Raw genomic sequence first — 24,265 nt, 5'->3', positions numbered from 1 at the left:
TTTTCCCCTCCAGATTTCAGAAATAGAAATTCAAATGGATAATAAGTCAAGCACAGATAAGCGCATTTCTTGATATCTGGGATACAAATTATTTAAATTAACATATGAGAATTCTTAAATATGTTTGAAAATAAAGAAACAGATACTAAGAAACATAAGCTGGACTAGGTCGTCCTATCACTGCAGCCTATTCCACCATTCAATAACATCACAGTTGATACAGGATTGGAGTTTAATGCACTTAGTGTTTTATATTAGTTCATTTTCAAAATTACCTTACCATTATGAAACATTTGAATTCATGATAAGTTGTACTTAAAATATAACTGATACCATAATGATATTGTACTAAGTAGGGATGATTATAGGCTTTATCTATATGCGTAAAAGAAAATCTGACAGTGGCAGGAACATGCTGCATGGTACTTTTTAATTACCTCTAATACTTGTTACAAATGTTTACTTTTGGTGATGAACCCATTCTTAACTGTATTAAATATTCGTGAAAGTGTACCAGGTTACCACTCTTAAATATATGAAGCCAGTTTTTTTTGTGAAGTAAGCAAAAATAAAATATTACACTCACTTCCAATGATTATTTTTGCATTTTTTATTTGTTATGGACCAGACCAAACCCTCTCAAAATATATTAAGATAGCCTAGATCCTAACCTTTTCTTATTTTAAAGTTAAGTGTAAGATGTTATGCTCCAGATGCAATCCGATTGGTCAAACTACTCAACTTGAAGCAAAATACACTTTATTTTTATAGCACAGTTAAACACAGAAAGTAAAATTAAAAGAATTGGCTTAACTGCATCTCTAGTGAAATGCTTTCTAAAATAATTCTTATATTAACTACTCCTACTTAACTGTTCCAATATAGTAGCATCGCATAAACATACTCTTGGCAAAGGAAATTTAATAAAATAGAATGTCTCACATACAATTCTAGTAGCAGGATGAGAACTCCAACTTTTAGTTACAATAGAGAGATGAATAAGAGCTTCCTCATCCAGCTTCAAGACCCCAGCCACTGCAGAAAGCTAAAACTAAAATCAGGTTCTGTGGGAGTTTGACCCCACCTATTCAAGCTGCTTGTATTGTTCCAACTTTTCAAAATAAACCCAAGGCCTCACAAGCTGTTTACTTTATTGGCTTTGAACAGACTGCTTTTTACCTCTGTCTCAACCTTCCTTCAAAAAAAAACCTCTTAAAGCCATAGTATCATCATAGATTATTCAAATACACTTTAATTGCAATCTAAATTGTACTCTAATTTGTGCAATTTTGAACTTACTGCAACATCAATTCCTAATTATATTCAATGCAGCTGAGCTGTTTCGCCTTGTCCAAAGTTAACCTGACAGGGTTTGTGAAAGGACAGTAGAAGTGTTCTATTTAGATGTGATTTGTGCAAAATTCAATAAAAAACTACACTGGATTAATTGCTTACAAAAATTACAAGCCAAAAAACTCAAACACAAATCTGATTAGCTGTTGAACTGATCATAATGTCACATCAGTGTATTATCAATTTAAGGTAAATAGCAAAAGAACCAAAAAAAGTGAATGGAGAAGTAGCTTGCCTGAGAATGTGATAGAAGCAGATTTAATTTCACCTTTTATAAGGGAATTGAATAAGCTTCTGAAGCAATGAAAAATAACAGACAATGAGTGAAAGGTTGGGGAGCAGATTAATTGAGGTGCCCTTGCAGAGATTCAACCTGTTTATGGCAAGTCAAGTGGCTTCTTTTTTCTAATACTATGTGTTTTACGATTCAGCGGGTCTCTTTTTCTCCCAAACTTTGCTCTATCTTTAGCACATTATCAGTGGAAAAATTAATTTAAATCAGTACATTATTATAACAGCAAACGCTTACATATTACTGAATATTTTAATTTTCATTATAACCAACATTGCACAATAAGTTGATTCAAGAAGTGTACGTTAGCAAACTACGTTGTATATCAAGGCTCAAGACAAATTGAAAAAGCTCCCAGCAAATGCTGGACATTAGAATGTAATAGTCATATAAAATCACTCAATTTATTAGTTTTTGTATAACTTTATATTATACAAGTATTTAAAATAGATTTACATCTATACTCAAAACTTTAGATTTAAAGGTAACCAAATGATGCACAGTTCCAGGTTATATACCGGAATTTAAATGTCACTCACCTTTTTGTGTGCTATAAGAAGGCAGTTTGAATGCTCATGCTCACAAGCAATTTCATAATCTATGAGAAGATCAGCCAGCTGCTGGACAAAATATACAACCTCATCATGCCACGGAACATTAGCCATAGTCAGATTACTCGCTGAGCTTTCACCACAATATGTCACTCCCTAAAAATTGAAAATATTATCAATACAATATTCTTCTTAGTGAACCTGATACTGCACATCAGAGACATCAAGTTAAACCAATATGTAATTTAAGCTTCAACATTATCCCACAGTTCTCCAAAGGATGGGAGGGGAGACAAGAAAACACCAAGAATGTCCCTGCAGGACAGAAGGGCGGAGTTGAAAGAACAAAATTCAAATGATTCTTTGGTAAATCTTCTGTGTAGTTACAACACATTTGCTGTCAAGTTCAAACTGTCTTTTGCCCAGAGTTTTGGTTAATAACCCAAGGTACAATGATTTCAAGGAAGGAAAGGATCAGAAATGTCAAAGATGAACTTGAAACAAACCACAGGAAGGTCTTTGTGGGAATGCTGTAGGCAAAATTTAAGCACAGAAACTACAAGCTGTAGAGTAATCAAGACATGAATATGCCTCAAAATGATTAAGTAGATGCGAAGTATCCAGTTTTCTTTATTCATTTTTCTCCTTGCCTTAAATAATAACTTTGAAATCAAAAGTTGAGCCAAAAGGGATGCATGTTCATGAGCCTTCCTGATCAGGATATGAACAAGCATCAAGAGTCAACACTTTATCATCATTGCATCCTGGCATTAAAGAAGTTTTCTCATAATAAGAAACTAGGTTCCTCAAATTCAGGGATTCTAGGTCAGTTACTGTTTGAGTTCCAGAGGGACTTCAGATCGAGTTGGAAGTCTGCTTGAGACCTTCCATCTCTGTCGCCTAAAGAAGCCTAAACTTTACCCACACAAAGGAAAAACTATAAAGCTCAGTTAATTGTGGAAAATATTATTGGACACTAACCTCCATGAACTCGTCAGTCATGTCAACAGATTTTTAATACCTCTGGATTTACCAAACTTATCATTTGTAATGAAAACCCTCTTCTGTCCTGCCTGTTTTATTTTCAGGTGTATGCACATATGTGAGAGTGTGCGTGAATGGACAGGGAGACTGGTGAAGCAATTCCTCTTAGTTTTGACTCTTCTGATAACAAACCTGATCTTTGGCTTCACATTGAAGGTTTTTTTTTGAAAAGGCTCAGTTCAAAGACTAGAATCCAAAAACCAGCACCTGGGGTCATCCTTCAGCCGACTTCAGTAAGGGATGGATGTGGGTGGGAAATTATTAAGTCAAACAATCAACCTCACTACCTTGGGCTAAAGACAAGAAAAGTGACCATAACATAATTTAAACTCTTTTCACTCTTTGTGACAGAGAACACATGGAAATGCTATACTGTGATCTGATTTTCAGCTCAATCCAAGTACATTACAAGTGTTTAACAAACCTGTGTCACATGCCTTTATTACTTCTCTGTGGACATTACTTATTTTCAGTTGGCTACAACTTGTATAAAAGTAAATCACAAAGAACCTATCAGCCTCGAGCATCTGGAGGTAGACATTACCAAGGGAAGTTTATATTCTGATATACATCTAAATTTTCAAATTATTCAACAGAAACATGTAAAATTTGATTTATTTGGCACTGAAAGCAGCGCATTAAGTCACTAAGAATTCAAAACCTGCATCAGTAAAGAAAATATAGTTATAGGAGAAATTTTCATAGTGACAAACTTGCCAAGATAACATCATGGACAGCCTGAATGAGAACTGCTCACTGCAATTTTAAGAAACGTAATGAATAACATATAAATAAATCCAGTAATGAAAAGAGAAATGCCTTCACTGAGCAGTTAGAATGTGGAACTCGCTACCACAGGAAATAAATTAGGTGACTGGTTTAGATGCTTTGAAAGGAAGCTTGATGAGTACTTGACTGAAAAGGGAATAGAAAGATATATTGAAAGACTAAGATTTGACAGAGGAAATGGGAGAAGCCCTTGGTGGAACTTGAACATCAAAAAAGACTAGCTTATTTCTAAGCTCTCTGTTCTACAAAATTCTACACAACGTATACAAATAATTTATCAGGACTGTTCTTCAAACTGCAGATGGCAATGCTTAATCAGGATATTTTATCATTAGAACTTTTTATTCATTCATGGGACTTGGGCATCGCTGGCTGAACTGGCATTTGTTTCCCATCGCTAGTTGCCCTTGACAAGGTGGGGGTGAGCTGCCTTCTTGAATCCCTGTAGTCTATTTGATGTAGGTAGACTCACAATTCCCTTAGAGAAAGAATTCCAGGATTGGTGACTCAGAGACACAAGTCCAGACAGTGAGTGACTAAGAGGGCAACTTGCATGTGGTGGTGTCTACCTCCATCAGTGATGCCCAAGTCGCATGAATGAATAAAAAACAACTTCATTGAGAGTATTGACTTGGAAGCCTTCAAATTTTTCTATTATCCTACATTTAATGAATTTACATACCATGACAAGTAAAATGAAAATGACAAATTGGCTTGCATGCAGAGGGACAATGTCTAGACAATATTAACTGCAAACTCTGTAAACACGTATTATTTTAAATAAATCACAAAGAATTAATTCATTTCCCAGAGCATTACTAATGCAAAGGCAGAAACACATGGCTTTATAACAAAAGAACTGTTGTCAGCACAATATGAGATAAGAATTGAATTAAGAAAACATTTGCTGATCTCTGAACATTTGTAGCATTTGCCATTTGTGAATCATATTCCTATTTTGTGCTTTTTTTGTCTTTTAAATATTGTGGCTTTTTAAACATGTATTTGAGTTAAAATAAGAAAACTTATGCTTGGTAGCATTTCTTTCCGAACTGGAAATGAACCCTTAAACAGAAGCTGGAGCAGTGAGAAGACATTCCTCTGTACTTGGATGGAACATATTACTAGAACCATTATATTAAACCTGATGCTGAGAAACGATTGGGGAAGAAGCTATTTTTTTCCAAGAGCATAAATATGCCTTTCCAATTTTGTAATTTAAATATATGACATACAAGGAACAACAGCATATGATAGCACTTTTCTACAACATACTAATACTCTGGCTTACTTTAACTTCAATGAAGTCAGGCTTCCCAATCTCAATCAGGTCAGCATAAGATCGAAGTTCATCCACATTCCAGGCTTTTACCAGAGTTAGTCTATATACAGTGCGTTGTTTCTGCAAAGATAAGAAGAGAAGCACAATTTAAGGTATAATGTATCTACCAGCTTCTTTTGACAAAAATATCTTTACTCTATATTTCAAGAAAGAAAATCGGTTATTGTCATGCTCCACAACATTAACTGAATCTGCACCTCAGCTTTAATGCAGACCTTGGTAAAAGATTCATCAATGGATACATTGAACTGATGCAGTGTAATAACCAATTTGTTCTGACTCCAATTCTCTAAGACAGAACTCCTCAGCTTATAAGATACCAGCATACAAGCTTTACTGGAGGAAGCTTACATCTGTGTCGACAATTCAAACAAAATATTAGTATTGACTTAAGAGTTGATCACACTCATCCAACAGCTGATACTTATGAATTAACAACTGCAGAAACAGCAATAATCACAGGCAACTATATGAATTACCTTTATTAGAATTAGCTTTGGCACATGAGTACAGTTAAAAATTTACAAATTACTGCTTATGCCCCCATCTTATGGACAAAGATACCTAGTACAGATTCCAAAGTACAAGTTCATAGGAAAAAATAATTAGAAAATAAAGAAATTACAAGTCCAGCATTACACATCTTCAAAAGTACCAAAACAGTAATAAATTAGAAAATTCAAGATATACAAAGTTCAGACTAACAGTCCTTCAGACAATAAAGGAAAAAAAAATTGGAATATTAAAATAATTGATATTTAAAGAACTTTTCAAATGGTAAGCGTTGCTGAAAAACGACAAAAGAAATAGATGAAGGTAAGAAGATGGTAGGGTTTGGTGCAACAGCTCGTATTAAGTAAATAAAGGCTTTTGCTACCATTTACCAGAAACTAAACCAGTCTAGGCATTTAACAACTGCAGCTGCAAGAGCAGATAAGAGATTAGGAACCTTGCTGTGAGTTACTCACCCCCTGACCCCCCACTAAGCATGTCCACCATCTACAAGACACATAATGGGGTCTGATAGAATACTGCTGAAAATGTGTTGCTGGAAAAGCGCAGCAGGTCAGGCAGCAGCCAAGGAGCAGGAGAATCGACGTTTCGGGCATGAGCCATTCCTGAAGAAGGGCTCATGCCCAAAACGTCGATTCTCCTGCTCCTTGGATGCTGCCTGACCTGCTGCGCTTTTCCAGCAACACATTTTCAGCTCTGATCTCCAGCATCTGCAGTCCTCACTTTCTGATAGAATACTCTCCACTTACCTGGACGAAAGGAAAGGATTGCTGTACTTTTTAAAATCAAGTTACTCCCCACTCACTGTAATTCTATGTACACTGTTGTTTGTTCGAGCAGCAGCCAAGGTTTAGATGCAAACAAGCTGGGTTACATACTAAATTAAATTTGGCCAGTGGCAAATAGCAGGTTATCTGTGAAATGGTGGCCAGTTGTCGATGACAAAGACCTTCTAACTTCCAAGTGTGCAACTGGCTCCCAGATGGCTGAACAGCTTGTAGTGAGAGAGCTTAGTCAGTTCCTCTGCAACAAACCTCACCCCAAACCTGAAAAAAAGTCAGTTTTATTTTCTCTCACCAGTTGCTGTAAGTTGTTGCATTCAATCAATAAGTCAGTAACTTTAGAAGTGTGAAACTGTCATTCTGTTCCTCCTGCAAGCAAATGAAAGTACCCAAAAGAGGGGAGATCAGCAAGTATCATCACATGTACCTTTAAATTGCCATGTTTTTCCCCTCCAAACATACCATCCACGTTCTTTATGTGTCTGCCTGTATTGAAAGGGGAAATTAATTAGAGTTACATGTCAATAGTTTACCTGTAGTTGGAATCTATTTATTTGTAATAAATAGTCATTCTAATTAAGTACAGAAATCTGACCATGCTGTCTGTCAACATGGGTTTAAAATATAAGTACATTAGGAAATATTGTGTACTTCCGCAAAATCTTGTAACACTTCATTTCCAATGCACTATTCCAGTGAGACAAAAGTTAGGGCTGCAAAGTACCTTGGTGACAAAGAAGCTCCTCAGATATTGTTAGAGATGAAAATAAAGGAAATATAGAAAAGAGATTTAACAAGGCAGAAAAGAGAAGATAATGGGATCCCTTTTGCATTTCTAGGACAGCAAGCAGTTCTAGTAGACGAGAACCGGCTTCAAGAATGCTTTGTAGCTCAAGCAGATTTGGCAGTGGATAGCTAAACGAGTTTTCTGCCAGATCCTTGTAAGTTTGTACCACTTGGACCTGAGGAACTAGAGATGACAAAGACATCAGAAAATGATCAGGTCAGAGAGAGCAAGCTGTGTAGTTTGGGTCTCCATAATGAAGGACGTATTTATGTTGGAGGCAGTACTGGATAGGGGATTCACTGAATCCCTACACTGTGGAAGGTTCACCACTTTGGTCCCTCGGACCACACTGGTGTCCTAAGGTGAGAAGTGGAGTAAACAGAACCCATATTCCCCAGGATTTAGAAGAATGAGGTGCAATCTCAAAAACGTACAGGATTCGGAAGAGCTTGACACAAAGGCTACTTCTGCTGGTGAGGGAACCTAGAACAGAGGGCACAGTCTCAGGATTAAGAGTTTGATCAGACAGCACCTTTCAAACCCACAAACTTCCATCTAAAAGGACAAGGACAGCGGATAATTGGGAACCCCACCACCTTCAAATCCCCCTACAAGCCACTCATCATCCTGACTTGGAAATATATCGCTGTTCCTTCACTGCTACTGGGTCAAATTCTTGGAATTCCCTCCCTAATGATATTATGTGTCAACCCACAACAGGTAGACTGCAGCAGTTTGAGAAAGTAGCTCACCACCACCACCACAAGGGCAACAAGGGACGTGCAATAAATGCTGGTCCAGAGAAGAGCAGAATTTTGTTTTGAAAAATTGTGATCTTTAGAATTTCCGACCCAGAGGATTGTGAATTTCCAATTGTTGATTATATTTAACGCAATGATTTTCTGATTTTTTTTTAGCTGCTCAAGCAATCCGTGAATGGGAGAGCAGCCTTGAAACTGGAGTTGAAGCCCAAGATAAGTGATTGTCATACTGAATGATGCAGCAGGCTGCTGGGTCATATAGTTGCCTCATGTCCCTATCTCTTCATCTTATGTACGCCCTTATTGGGAACTAGGGCATCAAAGTAGAGGTGAAGGTGCAGTTGAGCAAACCAGCAAATGTGTCAAATGAATGGCCAAAGGTTAGACATTGTGAAAGTGTTTTTGTAAATGAAGTGTTTGGAGATTGTCACTCAAAATTTTGTCAGTTAATGGGATTTTTAAGATTCATTTGTGGGATGTGGGTGTCGCTGGCTGGGCCAGCATTTATTGCATTCCCCTTGTTGCCCTTGAGGTGGTGGTGGTGAGCTACTTTCTCAAACTGCTGCAGTCTACCTGTTGTGGGTTGACACACAATATCATTAAGGAGGGAATTCCAAGAGCTTGACCCAGTGGTAGTGAAGGAACAGCAATATACTTCCAAGTCAGGATGATGAGTAGCTTGTAGGGGGATTTGAGGTGATGGTGTTCCCAATTATCTGCTGTCCTTGTCCTTTTAGATGGAAGTTTGTGGGTTTGGAAGGTGCTGTCTGAGAATCTTTGGCGAATTTGTGCAGTGTATCTTGTACATAGTACACACTGCTGCTATTGAGCATTGGTGTTGGAGGGTGTGGACGCTTGAGGATGTGGTGCCAATCAAGCGGGCTGCTTTGTTCTGGATGATGTCAAGCTTTTAGGCTTTTTGGGGCTGCATTGATCCAGGCAAGTGAGGAGTATTCCATAACACTCCTGACTTGTGCCTTGTAGATGATGAACTGGCTTTGGGGATTCATGAGATGAGCTACTCGCCGCAGTATTCCTAGCGTTTGACCTGCGCTTATAGCCACTGTGTTTATGTGGTGAGTCCAGTTGAGTTTCCAGTCAATAATAACCACTAGGATGTTGCTTGAGGGATTGCCTGATGGTAACACCACTGAATGTCATGGGGCTGTGGTTAGATTGTCTCTTATTGGTGATGGTGATAGCTTGGCATGTGTGGGGCGCAAATGTTATTTGCTACTTGTCAGACCAAGCCTGGAAATTGTCCAGATCTTGCTGCATTTGAACCTGGACTGCTTCAGTATCTTACAAGTCAAAAATGGTGAACATGTGCAATTGGTGGCAAACTTCCCCACTTCTGACCTTATGCTGAATTAGCTGAAGATAGCTGGACCCAGGACACCAATGTGAGGAACTCCTGTAGAGATGTCCTGGAGCTGAGCTGACTGACCTCCAACAACCATGAGCATCTTCCTGTATGTCAGGTATAACTCCAACCACCACAGTTTTCCCCCGATACCAAACAATTTGAGTTTTGCAGTTTTAATTTGGGATAAAATACGAACAGAGCTTTGAATGTGTTTTGTGTTGGGGAATTGCTTAAGAGACAGTTGGATGAACTTTGGAAAATAAAAATTATACTTTGGCAATACAAGTATGGATGAAGGTTTTTACAGGTGATGATATTAAGTACAAAAAAAGGGATGCTGCAGTCGTACAAACAGATGTTCTAGGTGGCAGATAGGACATAAACTCAAAGAATTAGTACTTTCATGTTTGCAGTTAGATTTATAGCCGTCAGTGAGTGAGATTGAATCAGGAACTAAAGCACAGAGCTACTGGCAACAACCAGATGGGATGGCTTCTGCCTTACTGATATTGTGTTGAAAAAGGATCTGATTTATCCATAATTTAATGTTGGACAAGCTGTTAGACAGCTTGTCAAAGGTTGTGCTGAGAAGATAGAGCTCAGTACTGTCAGAACAAAAATGGAAACATTCCCATTCCTACAGATAATGTTACAGAAGCAACAAGCATAAAAGGAAAAGAAAAGAGACAAGTCTAAAATTTTGGTATATTCACAAAGTCAGTTGGTAGGGGAAAGATGGATTTGGGGGGAATTATATTCCAGAGAAGGGAATGCAAGAACTAACAGCTCATGTTAGAATTGCACACAAAAAGAGGTATGTGACATCTGGGAAAAGAACTCCAAATTGGAGATGATGGGAGTTTTGAATTAGACCTAGTCGTAGGATTTACATGTAGTAAAACTTGAGATAAAGATCAGAGGTGGGTATTGGATCCTAAAATGAAACAAGGGGCTGAAGCTCATATTAGAATTGAGGCCATCCAGTGGTTTCAAAAATTACTTCAGTGTGTGGGTGTGCTAGTGAAGGCCAAGGTTGGAACTGGTAATGAGCAAGAAGGAGATCAGATCCCACAATGGTGGAAGAGAGCTGAAACTCTCAGTGGCGGGCAGGGGAAATGGGGTACAACTGCATTTCATCTCAATAGAGGGGAAAACGAGGTGAATTGGTGGACCTCATTGTGGATAAGGCAGGTACACTTTGTCAGGGAAGACTTGAATGTCATGAACTCTGTGTGGTAGCTTGAATCTGACATTGTTGGGTAGGAGAGGAGGCAGACAGTCCAACGAAGGGACTCTATTTATACCCAGGTACACTTGCTGGTTCTGTGGAAAATGTTCATGCTTACTTTGGCCCTAAGCTGGGATTTAACCTCTTTTTACCAATTGCTTACCCCAAAATGTAAATGCAACTAAAAGTGGTGTTTGTTATCTTGTTGTAATACAGAACAATTCAGATCCCAGACTGAAGTCTGTCTCAATAGATTATCAGTTTTACTTTTGCAAATTGGTTACGATGGTAGATCAGTCACTGAATCTCACCTCATGAAACAGCTAACGTACTTTTAACAAAAACATAAATGTATGACACAAAAGTAAAATAATTAAGCTATATTGGACAATTTCAAAAGATCTTAACATAAACAGTAAAAACAAATACCCCCTTTTTGCTAACAACCCTTACTCCACTTATTAGATATTACTCATATCTTTACTTTAAAATTTCTTTTTTGTTACGATACAGGGATAGCAAGCTAAACTAACCCCACTCTCAGTGCATTCACAATGTAACAAAATTAAAACATTTAATGGGCCAATTGTTCCTAACCAGTCTTTATGAATAACAGACCTTGACATCAAGTTTGTAATTTACACCAAAATTAACAATGTATTATTGATATGACTTTAGTAGAACACAGATAAATACAAGGAACATAATTATTTTCTACAATCTAAAGCCCAATCTTTTGATTCATAATCCCCACTCTCTCAGACAGACAAGCAGAGTTAAGGGAAAAATTAAACCAAGGAAATAACAACTGTAATTTGCCAGTTCAATAAGCCACTTCAAAGGCAATTATGGAACCCTTGAACAATGATTTGTTCACAGGCAAGTAGAATACATATTTCGTTGAATTCCAAAGTCACCAGTTGATGCAAACAGCTTCAGCAGACTTTGAGAAATATTCACTTATTTCTCACAGACTGGACAAAACAAAATGCTACCACTCTGTGGGCTTCACTTCTCTTCTAAACACAGCTTACTAAGTGGCCTTTGACTATTTCATCAAACTTAAATTTGTAAACATTCAGACAACTCAGGTTGTTGATCAAGAAATTAGCTTAAGTCTTCATGGAAAGATTGCCTTTAGTTCATGCTTCCAAATAACACTGACATTTTCTTAAAAAGTAATATTTACAGGGCTAAAAACTAAAGTCCATTTTTCATCCACTTTAGAATTCAATTTCCAAAATATATTATAAACCTTCATAATGATGGAGAGAATCTAAAGTTTAATAGAATGACGTGCACAATTAGAGATCCACATTTCCAATAAAATGTGTTAAAAAGCATAGGCAGAGGAGATTAGAGCTAGTTTCCTGGGAACTGAAGTTAAAGTGGGACTTCAGGATGTTTAAAATGTTAAAAGAATAAACAAGGTAAAACTAAATAAATAATTACTTGACAGTTCAAAACACAATGTCAAAAAGAAAAAAAAAGTAACGTTTTTCATCTAGCGCACATTAGGACTAGAACATAAGGCAGACTCGAAAAACAGACAGCATCTAATACAACATGAGAACATGTTGTTGATTGGCATTTTGCTGACTACACAAATGATTAATATACAAAGAGTTTTAGTGACAGTGTGATGCAACTTACGTAGAATGTATGTCCCAATGTCTGGCAGAGCAGATCAAAGAACATGCCACTTTGACCATTTACAGCAGGCAACATACTGATCATGTTTGTAGGGCATCGGAACACATCAGATGTTATTTTGCTGTTATGCAACATTTATTAAATAATCCAAATGTGCTAAGATTGTATCAATTTAATAACATCAGGTTCACAGTAAAATGGTAGAAACCTACATATATTTATATCTAGGACTTTGTTCTATGTAGACAAATAGAATTTTTACATGCATTTCAATTTTTTCATTGGTAAAATGCCAATCTCTTATGCATCCCCATCTCAACCCCCTGACCGAGCAGAGTTAACATGCCAGCACAGTTAATGTACCTGGTCTGAGAACGAAGAGTGACAGTTAACTAAAAGCAAAAAAATCTTGGATGCTTGAAACTTGTAATAAAAACAAAAAGCTCTTGTGAAATTCAGCATCTGCAGAGATAGTACCAGAGCTAACATTTTGAGTCTGATATGACTCCTCTTCAGGTCTGCAACATAGTTCTCGACAAGTCGTGTCAAACTTGAAACTTTATATGTTTGTGCAAGGTTTGTAGCTCAGGTTGAGATTTAGGGTGTAGGTTTGCTCGCTGAGCTGTAGGTTTGATATCCAGACGTTTCATTACCTGGCTAGGTAACATCATCAGTGGCGATCTCCAAATGAAGCAAAGCTGTTGTCTCCTGCTTTCTATTTATATGTTTGCCCTGGATGGAGTTCCTGGGGTTTGTGGTGATGTCATTTCCTGTTCGTTTTCTGAGGGATTGATAGATGGTATCTAGATCTATGTGTTTGTTTATGGCGTTGTGGTTGGATTGCCAGGCCTCTAGGAATTCTCTGGCATGTCTTTGTTTAGCCTGTCCCAGGATAGATGTTATCCCAGTCGAATTGTGCCATAAACAAACACATAGATCTAGATACCATCTATCAATCCCTCAGAAAACGAACAGGAAATCACATCATCACAAACCACAGGAACTCCGTGGGCAGCACAGTGGCACAGTGATTAGCGCTGCTGCCTCACAGTGCCAGAGATCCAGGTTCAATTCCCACCTCAGGAGACTGTGTGGAGTTTGCACATTCTCCCAGTGTCTGCGTGGGTTTCCTCCGGGTGCTCCGGTTTCCTCCCACAATCCAAAAATGTGCAGGTTAGGTGAATTGGCCATGCTAAATTGCCCATAGCGTTAGGGGAATGGGTCTGGGTGGGTTTTGCTTCGCTGGGTCAGTATGGACTTGTTGGGCCGAAGGGCCTGTTTCCACACTGAGTAATCTAATCTAAAAAAAATGAACAGGAAATGACATCACCACAAACCCCAGGAACCCCATCCAGGACTAACATAAATAGAAATCAGGAGACAACAGCTTTGCTTTGCTTGGAGGTCGCCACTGATGATGTTACCTAGCCAGGTAATGAAACGTCTGGATATCAAACCTACAGCTCAGCGAGCAAACCTACACCCTTTACATGTTTGTCTCTGCACAAATGTCACCAGACCCACTCAATTTCTCCAGCATTTTCTGCTTTGACAGTTAACTGCTTGGCTGCATCTTAATAGCAAGAATGTCCTAACCCATCAACACCCTATTCTCCTGCTGTATAAATTAGTGTCTTCTTCAAATTTTATTTCTTGCATCCAAGTCCAAACATATGTAAGATGAACAGTTTCAACTTTGCGTGCTCTTTAAATAATATTTATATACTGTTAATGTTCATTAGGCTAATCAAAATAAATAGGCCATGATGTGATAAATGCACATTGGTACAGAAAAGGGAAATTTATAAAATAAAACCAGTTTCTGGAATTTGAAATCCTTTGTGAAATTTATCACTGATGTTTCAGAGTCTACAAAAAGGTGACAGGATGATTACTTCAAAGGAAACAGAAATAACGTTTTGGGGCAGAACTCAGAAAATTAGGAAAATTAAATCTGTATAGAGAATTGTGGTGATGCTGTTACTTTAACAAGGTTAGGTTGCCTTTGGTCTTTTTGTTTACAGGGGTCGTAAACGCAGAAGTGCCGATGTGCTTGGTTTGGATGGGTTTTTAGGGCCAATTTGAATACATACTTCCTCAGGCAAAGGCTTTCAAGTATTTAAAAAGAAACAATTGCACAATGAAATAGGAGTGGCCAGTTTTCCCAGCTCAGCTTTTCTCACATTTGGTTTGGTTTTAGCAAACAGTCAATTTTTGAAGCTGCTGGTAAAGGAAACAGCTCCATGCTGATATTCTCTCTCTCTCTCTCTGACATCTCTCCAGTAAAAATCTGTGTTTGATTTTACTTTTTGTGCCAAGGGAGCATTTATAGGAATGTTGCAAATATTTGGAACAGCATAATTAAGTTGTGATAGAGTCGATTGGGTTTTCAGTAGGTTAAGTTATTCTGTGTTCTGTTCTCTCTCGTTTGTGCTTCAGTCGGTACTCCATGAATGAACGGTGCTTTCTTTAAAACCTGAGAGGTTTTGACCAGCTGCAACACTCCTAAAATATCCACTTTGGACCTGCTTAAAACAATGAGCAAAGTTAGGGTGTGGGCTACCTTCTTGAAATGTTTTGAGGGGGCCTGGTTTGGTTCATAACAGAGAATATCTAAATTCAGTGAAAGCAAGAGTTAAACAATCTCCTCTTACAGTGAAATCTGTTTCTAAGTTACATACGTTCAGTACATGTCTTAAGTTCAAAATGGAACAATCAATACTCAGTTATGATGACTACATCACTCATTCAAAAGACTGAAAATCTTGGCAAGAGCTGAGATAGGCTTTTATTTTTCCTTGCAGCTAATCAAATTAGCTAAACAAAAAGCCTTTTTACATATGGGCTTTTCAGTTATGTTATAACTCACAGCTGAAATTTCTATATTAAACGGTTGTAAATTTCTCAGTGGCCAGAATATTCCATTAGACATTCCATTGATAACTTTAGGTCCAACTTTCTCAATTTTCTATAAGAACTCCCTACCCACCCCTCCACTCCAAATACGTCATATTCATAGTACTTTATCTATTCTATTCCACATTAAGTGACCTTCATATAGTTAATGTACCCTGTTCTCCATCACATTGCATTCAAAATTCTACTCATTTTCAAGCCTGTCTCAACTTTATGACATCCTTCTCTGCAATACTTTACAGCCATAAAGTTGACAGTATTAAAGGAACTGTTGCAGCAAGAGTAGGTTGGTTGAATATGGACTAGAATACTGGACTTAGACTTGGTTCATATGCCCCATGCAGGACAATGGGTTGGGAGATTCTGCCACTGGCCTTTGGTAGTCACAATTTGTTTTGCTTCCAAGTGATATGCCAATCTTGTAGTTCTTCCTTAATTGTACTTTGCTACATCTTCTTTGGCTTCCCCCGTCATCTTCTCCAGGCTGATGGTAAATCCTCTCCTACCATTTTTGCAGGGCATCAAGTCCAGGGATGAACAATCTGCCCTCCAGTATCAGTTGTCTGTCTTAAAATTCTACAGGCAACCTTTGACAAATCGTCTGTAGTTAATTAGCCCATTAGTAATGCTACTACTCCACGTGAAGCCCAGGATCTTATGTAGGCAGTACTAGTAAACACATCCAAGTTACACCTGACAACACCAGAAAAATAGTTTCTCACAAAATGAATGGAAGACAAATGAACTTACAGAGGATAAAAGGAAGAGAAGCAGGCTATTAATCCAATCAGTCTCTGACGACATTTATGTCCTTGTCTTTCTTTAACAAAATCTACCATTGTAGCCCTCCTGTCGCAGCTCCCTCATATGCTTATCAAGTTTTTTCTTCCTCATCTATACTAACCACTTCAACCAGTCCCTGTGGCAGCAAGCTTCACATACTCAAGACTCTGATTAAAACAAAATTGCTTCTGAATCCTCCAATGGATTTCTTGGTGACTTACCACAAACTGATGGCTTCCTTTTCTGCTCTTCCCAAAGTGTGCAAACATTTCCTCTTAATTCTCTCAAAATTTTGTAATTTTTAATATTCTATTAGGTCAAACCTCAATCGTCTTATTTCTTAAAGGGAAAAAGAGACGCAGCCTGTACATTCTTTCCTAATATACACACTCATCTCTGGTATTATCCTTATAGGTCTTGACGGAATGATTGACAAAAGGTTTTAACTTACTACCCAAACAACAACTTGTGGTAGGGTAAACAGATTATCTAGCCAGGAAAAAAAAATGAACGAAATGACTTTGCTTGAGGAGTATCTTCCAACCACCAACCAATAGAAACGGGACTATAAATGCCATGATACTCAGGAGGAATTTGTTAATTGTTCCAACATGTTAAAATTTTCAAAGTTTCAAAACAGGCTCAAATTCACTGATTTCATTAATAATAATTTCATCCAAAGCCATGTTGCATAGAAATTAAGTATTTGTGAGAAGATAAAACACAAGCATATAAATTCAATTAAGTCAATCTTATAGCAAATTGGACAAAATTCTGATGCTGAAGGTGGTTCTAGAAGGCAGTTCCATAGTTTCCTTGGAGAAAGCATATTGCATTTATGCCATCTGAACAACTTAGTTCCTCTACATACCATACAAAGTTTCCTAATTTGTGCACATTAAAAACATGTTGTACAAAAATACATATTTTTCAAAAAAATTATGCATAGGCAGAACTGAAATCACATTTTGTTCCTGTGGTTTGCCCACACATTTAAAGGAGAAAGTCACCACAAAGACTGAAAAGCAGTTAAGATTCAGCTTCAAAGCAAAATCAAAACTGTGATCTTCTTTGTTTCAATGCAGTATTTAGTTCTATTTTCATTTAATTACCGTGCTGCTTCCTACTTTGCATGAATCAAGCTCAGGTCTCTATATACTTAAACTGTCATTCTTTTTAACCTTGCTTAGAATTATGCACACTCAATGCAACAAGACGGATCCACTTTATGTGGCATTTCTGCAGACACCTTTTCCAGGTATAGCTTTACTACTTAAGCAGAAGTGATGAGCAAAGACACAAAATGAAAAACTTAAGCACATGAGCAAAATTTATTCTTGGCCAAAACTTTAAAGGGGTAATTGAATTTGTCAAACAAATGATAAGAGTGCAAATGAAACTTACCAACTTTAAAACTAAGTAGACCCTGTAATGCATTTTATTAAACAAAAGGTTACCCCATAATAACATCAATGCTCAAATACGAAGAACCAGTCAGGAGCATTTACTGGTGAACGTGAAATACTTTTCCTACATCTTGTCTTCCAATAGATTATTTCAAAAAATAGTTTGACTCCCATCCTGCTGAAGTAGCACCATTTCTTTCAATAGTCCTTTCCTTTCAACATATGATCCAGTGCACTGCATGGAAACAGACATTTTCCAGTACAATAATCCCTTTCAATCAATTACTGCTCACAGGTGTAGGTATCTTTACAGCCAGCAGTCATCTCAATCAATATTTGATTTTTGAATTGAATGATTTTTCATTAAGTAGGCAATTTTAATCAAGAATTTGATCAGGGTATAAATACCTCACTGCTCAGGTACCTGGGGAAAAAAAACACTCCTGGACATTAAGTGCATCAATACAGTTCTTAACTTTGTTTACGATCAAGCTAATAAATTGCTGGGGTCAAACAGGTCAACTCATCAAGTATAATGGACGTAAAACATGCCAAATTTTCAGTAAAATAATATTCAATCATAGCATTGCACTCTAAGAATGATGTGGCTCACCTCTTAATTCACAGTAATATTCTCTCATTCTAATTCATGGAAGAGTGCAAGAAAATGTTGCCAGTATTAAATGTAGGTAAGCGGCAGATGGGTTAATGATCTTTATATCTCAAATTCAGACCAGACAAATTAACAACTGACATCAACATTTGAAGTGGTACAGGCCCTTACAATAATTATGAATTGTAAAATTTTGAAAGAGTATTGTTCAGAATAATGTATAACCAAGTTAAATTTCAATTTTGTATTTAGTGTTCATAGGAGGAAGATATGGATAGTCATTTTGAGAGTTTCATTGTGAGTTTGAAACTGTGACAGGAGGTCTGTTTAATTCTTGCATTTTAGTGAATGTGTTTTCACTCAGAACATGGTAGAGATTTAGAAATGACTGTCTAAAAGGGTGGTAGAGGCAGAAGGTTTCAATGCATTTAAAAGATAGTTGGACATGCATCTGGAAGCACCTCAACCTAAAAGGCTATGAACTTCTCCAGGGATGACAGAGATTCTGGATTGTTCTCTCTTGGCTGGTACAGGCACAATGTGCTTCAATTTTCTGTTCCTCACTCCTGTTACAATGTCTTGAGGCCGAAGATGATTCGCATCAAACAACCACAACCACTTTTCTTTGTGCTAGGAAAGACCCCAGAGTTTTCCCCACTTCCTACCAACTTCAATTTTAGTCAAAAGAGAAAATGCTGGAAAATCTTAGCAGGTCTGGCAGCATCTGTAAGGAGAGAAAAGAGCTAACGTTTCGAGTCTAACTAACCAGCTTTGACAAAGGGTCAGTTAGACTTGAAACATCAGCTCTTTTCTCTCCTTACAGATGCTGCCAGACCTGCTGAGATTTTTCAGCATTCTCTCTTTTGGTTTCAGATTCCAGCATCCGCAGTAATTTGCTTTTATTCAATTTTAGTCAAACTCCTTGTTGCCACTTACTTAAGTCTACCTTGAATATAACAGGCAATCTCTCATGCCTTACTTTGCCTTCAGAATCTAGCTACATTTTCCCCCATGCTTGGACCAAAGCTGTAATCAGGTGTGATGCTGAGTGGCACCAGTTTCTACCATCCTAGGGTACCAGGAGACCAAGATTATATCCACTTGGCATTTCTGGCTGAAAATGGCTTCTCCGATTAGCAATAATGTGGATATTCGTGGATCCTCTTCCTCTGTTACTTACTTATCTGGCTGCCATTATTTGTGACTTGATGTAGCAGAATTGCAGAGCTTAAATTTGATCCATTGTTCATCTCTCTCGAAAGTATGAAACTGCTGTTGTTTAGTGCACCAGCACTGCTGTTTTGTGGCTTCACCTGACCAGAATATTTTTGTCGCAATCCACGGTATCACAGTCCCCAATATTAATATCAGCCTCTTATTATGTTTATTTAGCTTGCATAGACTTATTTAGCAGATATAATTTAAACAACTCAATTTAAATGTTGGGATTCAAACTCTTGTACTAGTCCACTAACATTACCAGTATATTACAGTCTTGTATACAGGATAACATCTGGAGCGATTAATTCTGTTTTATTCAATCATAGAGAGTGAACATCACTGGCAGGAATCAAACCCAGGTCTCTAGAACATCACCTGGGTCTCTGGATTAATAGTCCAGCAATAACACCACACGATTATCACCTACCTATATATATATATCGATTTTATCTAAATCAGTGTGTTCTACTTCCCAAGACCTGCAAATGATGAAATTTTCAGAAATCAGTCATATTTGAATAATGCTACAAAGGTTTAGGACTCCCTCCTTCAAGTAAAATGATAGAATGAAGGATGTCAAAATATCGGCTCCGAATTCTGCCCAACAGCAAACCTGGGTGGCTTGGTTGTTCAAGATGAACTGGAGGTCCAGATTGTCTCACTGCAATGGTGTTGACAGATGATTGTACCTGTGGACTATATAAGGGCATTGCTGATAATTGTAAGAAGAAGTAGTTTGCAGATGACACCAAAACTGGAGGTGTAGTGGACAGCGAAGAAAGTTACCTCAGATGACAACGGGATCTTGATCAGATGGGCCAATGGGCTGAGGAGTGGCAGATGGAGTTTAATTTAGATAAATGTAAGGTGCTGCATTTTGGGAAAGTAAGACTTATATACTTAATGATAAGGGGAGTGTTGTTGAACAAAAAGACCTTGGAGTGTAGATTCATAGCTCGTTGAAAGTGGAGTCACAGGTAGATAGGATAGTGAAGGCGGGGTTTGGTATGCTTTCCTTTATTGGTCAGAGTATTGAGTACAGGAGTTGGGACGTCATGTTACGCCCGTACAGGACATTGGTTAGGCCACTGTTGGAATATTGCGTGCAATTCCAGTCTCCTTCCTATTGGAAAGATGTTGTGAAACTTGAAAGGGTTCAGAAAAGATTGACAAGGATGTTGCCAGAGTTGGAGGATGAGCTATAGGGAGAGGTTGAATAGGCTGGGGCTGTTTTCCCTGGAGTGGAGGCTGAGGGGTGACCTTAGAGAGGTCTATAAAATCATGAGGGACATAAATAGGATAAATAGACAAAATCTTTTCCCTGGGGTCAGGGCACAGGTTTACGGTGAGAGGGGAAAGATATAAAAGAGACCTAAGGGGCAACTTTTTCCACACAGAGGGTGGTACGTGTATGGAATGAGCTGCCAGAGGAAGTGGTGGAGGCTAGTACAATTACAACATTTAAAAGGTATCAGGATGGGTATATGAATAGGAAGGGTTTGGAGGGATACGGGCTGGGTGCTGGCAGGTGGGACTAGATTGGGTTGGGATATCTGGTCAGCATGGATGAATTGGACAGACAGGTCTGTTTCCGTGCTATACAGTGCTATGACTCTAAGACTGCTCATCTTTAAGTCTCTTAGGGAAGCATTAGGAATGTCAAGTATTGTAAACATTTATACTTTGAATTGTCTGACTAGAATGCAATTGTAAGTGATGCAGATTAGCAAATGAGCATTCTGCCTAGACACAAGGCCCACATAGAATCATAGGGATGTACAGCACGCAAACAGACGTTTCGGTCAAACTCATCCATGCCAACCAAATATCCAAACCCAACCTAGTCCCATTTGCCTGCACTAGGCCCATATCCCTCTAAACCCTTCCTATTCATGTACACATCCAGATGCCTTTTAAATGTTGTAATTGTACTAGCCACCACCACTTCCTCTGGCAGCGCATTCGAACATGCACCACCCCATGTGAAAGAGTTGCCCCTTGGGTCCTTTTATATCTTTCCCGTCTCACCCTAAACCTATGCCCTCTAGTTCTGAACTTCTCCACCCCAGGGAAAAGACCTTGTATATTTACCGTATCCATGCCCCTCATTATTTTATAAACCTCTATAAGATCACTCTTCAGGCCTCCGACACTCCAGGGAAAACAGCCCTAGCCTATTCAGCCTCTCCCTGTAGCTCAAATCCTTTAACCCTGGCAACATCCTTGTAAATCTTTTCTGAACCCTTTCAACTTTCACAACATCAATCCTTGCTCTGACCAATAAAAGCAAGCATACCAAACACCTTCTTCATTAGTCTATCTACATCCGACTCTACTTTCAAGGAACTATGAACCTGAACTCCAAGGTCTCTTTGCTCAGCAATAACCACCCAGGACCTTACCATTAAGTGTATAAGTCCTGCTAAGATTTGCTTTTTCAAAATGCAGCACCTCACATTTATCTAAATTAAACTCCATCAGCCATTCCTCAGCCCATTGGCCCATCTGGTAAAGATCCCATTGTAATGTGAGGTAACCTTCTTTGCTGTCCACTACACATTCAATTTTGGCGCCATCTGCAAACTTACTAACTATACCTCCTATGTTCACATCCAAATCATTTATGTAAATGACGTAAAGCAGTGGACCCAGCACCGATCCTTATGGCACACCACTGGTCACAGGCCTCCAGTCTGAAAAGCAATCCTCCACCACCACCCTCTGTCTTCTCCCTTTTGAGCCAATTCTGTACCCAAATGGCTAGTTCTCGCTGTATTCCATGATAACTAACCTGGCTAACCAGTCTCCCATGAGGAACCTTGACAAATGCCTTACTCAAGTCCATACAGATCACGTCCACCGCTTTGCCCTCATCATTTCTCTTTGTTAACTCTTCAAAAAACTCAATCAGGTTTGTGAGACATGATTTCCCAAGCACAAAGCCATGTTGACTATCCCTAATCAGTCCTTGCCTTTCCAAATACATGTAAATCCTATCCCTCAGGATTCCCTCCGACAACTTGCCCACCACCGATGTCAGGCTCACTGGTCTATATGATTCATCTTTCTTTGGATATGGGCTTTGGGAAATGAAGAATCCAAAATAAGTGCCTGTAGTCTAGTAGTCAGGGTTTCCATGAATTCTCAGACACAGAAGGCAGCTTTTAACACTAATCTGAGAGACACAAAAGCAGCAAATAGAGGAAGCCAATCCTGAAATTGAAACCAGTTAAATACGGACTCTGTTGGTCACTGCATAAGATGTAAGTGGAAACTCTCACTCAAATTTATGAGATTATGCTCATATTTGAAGATGGCTGGAAGGTTTATTTAATTTTGGTTAGAGGGTGGGAGGGTAGGAGGTAAAAGTCGAGATTAGAGTGGTGCTGGAAAAGCACAGGTCAGATAGCATCTGAAGGAGGAAAGGAAAAAGGAAGCTAGTCGTCAGGAATCCATAATAATCTTGGACTGGCTCCTGGAGACTAAAATGTGCACTGAAAGGACAGTATAAAATCTAATCATAGTGGACAGTAAAAGGGAGAATTGCTTTTCTGGATTTTAGAGGACAAATTGCGTGGGAAATAGCATTTGGTCAACGTCAATTTTAGTTTTATAGAAAAAAATCTTAAACTTGAAATTTTGTTATGCAATCATTTTAGACCACAAGACATGGGGGCAAACTAGGCATTCGGCCAATTGAGTCTGCTCAACCCCATTCTCCCACTTTCTCTCCATAACCCTTGATCCTCTTGACAATCAAGTAGTAAATATACTCAATTGTCTGGCCTCCACAGCCTTCTGTGGCAATGAATTCTATAGATTCGCCACTCCCTTGCTAATGTCATTCTTGTGGAAGGAAATTTGACACAAGACTCGACACAAAATTATGTGGAAGCCATTTTGTCACAAAGCAATCCTTGTTTTGCAATGATTTGGAGATGCCAGTGTTGGACTGGGTGTACAAAGTTAAAAATCACAACACCAGGTTATAGTCCAACAGGTTTAATTGGAAGCACACTAGCTTTCGGAGCATCGCTCCTTCATTAGGTGATAGTGGAGGGCTCAATCCTAACACACAGAATTTATAGCAAAAATTTACAGTGTGATGTAACTGAAATTATACATTAAAAAACTGATGATTGTCTGTTAAGCCTTTCATCTGTAGAACACCGTGATAGCTTCATTTCTTTCATGTGTAATTCGCAAAACCTTTTTTTAAAAAAAGTTGCATTCTCGGGTTAGCAGTTAACAATCATGACTACTATCGACACCACTAACCGCCAGCCTAAAGTGGAGAGGATCTCCAAGAAGATCACACATAGCGACACGGTCATCAAGTTTCTACAGGAATGCAGGCAAGCAGGAAAGATCCCAAAAGGGTTACGGATCACGAGCCCACTTAAGTCGACCTACAACACAGACTACGCAGAGAGACTTTGCCACCGTACCTCTTGTAAACTCCTCAATCATCTCATCCACCAACTCTACAGCAGGCGCCACAACCTGGAAATTCAGATTTAGGTTAGATTACTTACAGTGTGGAAACAGGCCCTTCGGCCCAACAAGTCCACACTGACCCGCCGAAGCGTAACCCATCCAGACCCATTCTCCTACATTTACCCCTTCATCTAACACCACGGGCAATTTAGCATGGCCAATTCACCTAACCTGCACATTTTTGGACTGTGGGAGGAAACCGGAGCACCCGGAGGAAACCCACGCAGACACGGGAAGAATGTACAAACTCCACACAGAGAGTCGCCTGAGGTGGGAATTGAACCCGGGTCTCTGGCGCTGAGGCAGCAGTGCTAACCACTGTGCCGCCCACACTAGCCTGCACTCAGGATACATCAGTACAAATACAC

General features: G+C 38.7%; 1 protein-coding gene across 2 annotated transcripts in view; it reads right to left on the bottom strand.

Annotated features, from left to right (window-relative positions):
* tyw1 (tRNA-yW synthesizing protein 1 homolog (S. cerevisiae)) overlaps positions 1-24,265 on the bottom strand; it is a 123,977-nt gene that overhangs the window by 14,103 nt on the left and 85,609 nt on the right. For both annotated transcript variants that reach the window (XM_072589559.1, XM_072589558.1), the window contains exons 14-15: positions 5,321-5,431; positions 2,185-2,352 (exon numbers count right to left, since the gene is read on the bottom strand). In XM_072589559.1, coding sequence (XP_072445660.1) covers positions 2,185-2,352; positions 5,321-5,431 — 279 coding nt within the window. The remainder of the gene's footprint in view (positions 1-2,184; positions 2,353-5,320; positions 5,432-24,265) is intronic.

This window comes from Chiloscyllium punctatum, chromosome 19 (genome assembly GCF_047496795.1).
Source record: "Chiloscyllium punctatum isolate Juve2018m chromosome 19, sChiPun1.3, whole genome shotgun sequence".
Lineage (NCBI taxonomy): Eukaryota > Metazoa > Chordata > Chondrichthyes > Orectolobiformes > Hemiscylliidae > Chiloscyllium > Chiloscyllium punctatum.
This window is presented reverse-complemented; position numbering and strand designations above follow the sequence as displayed.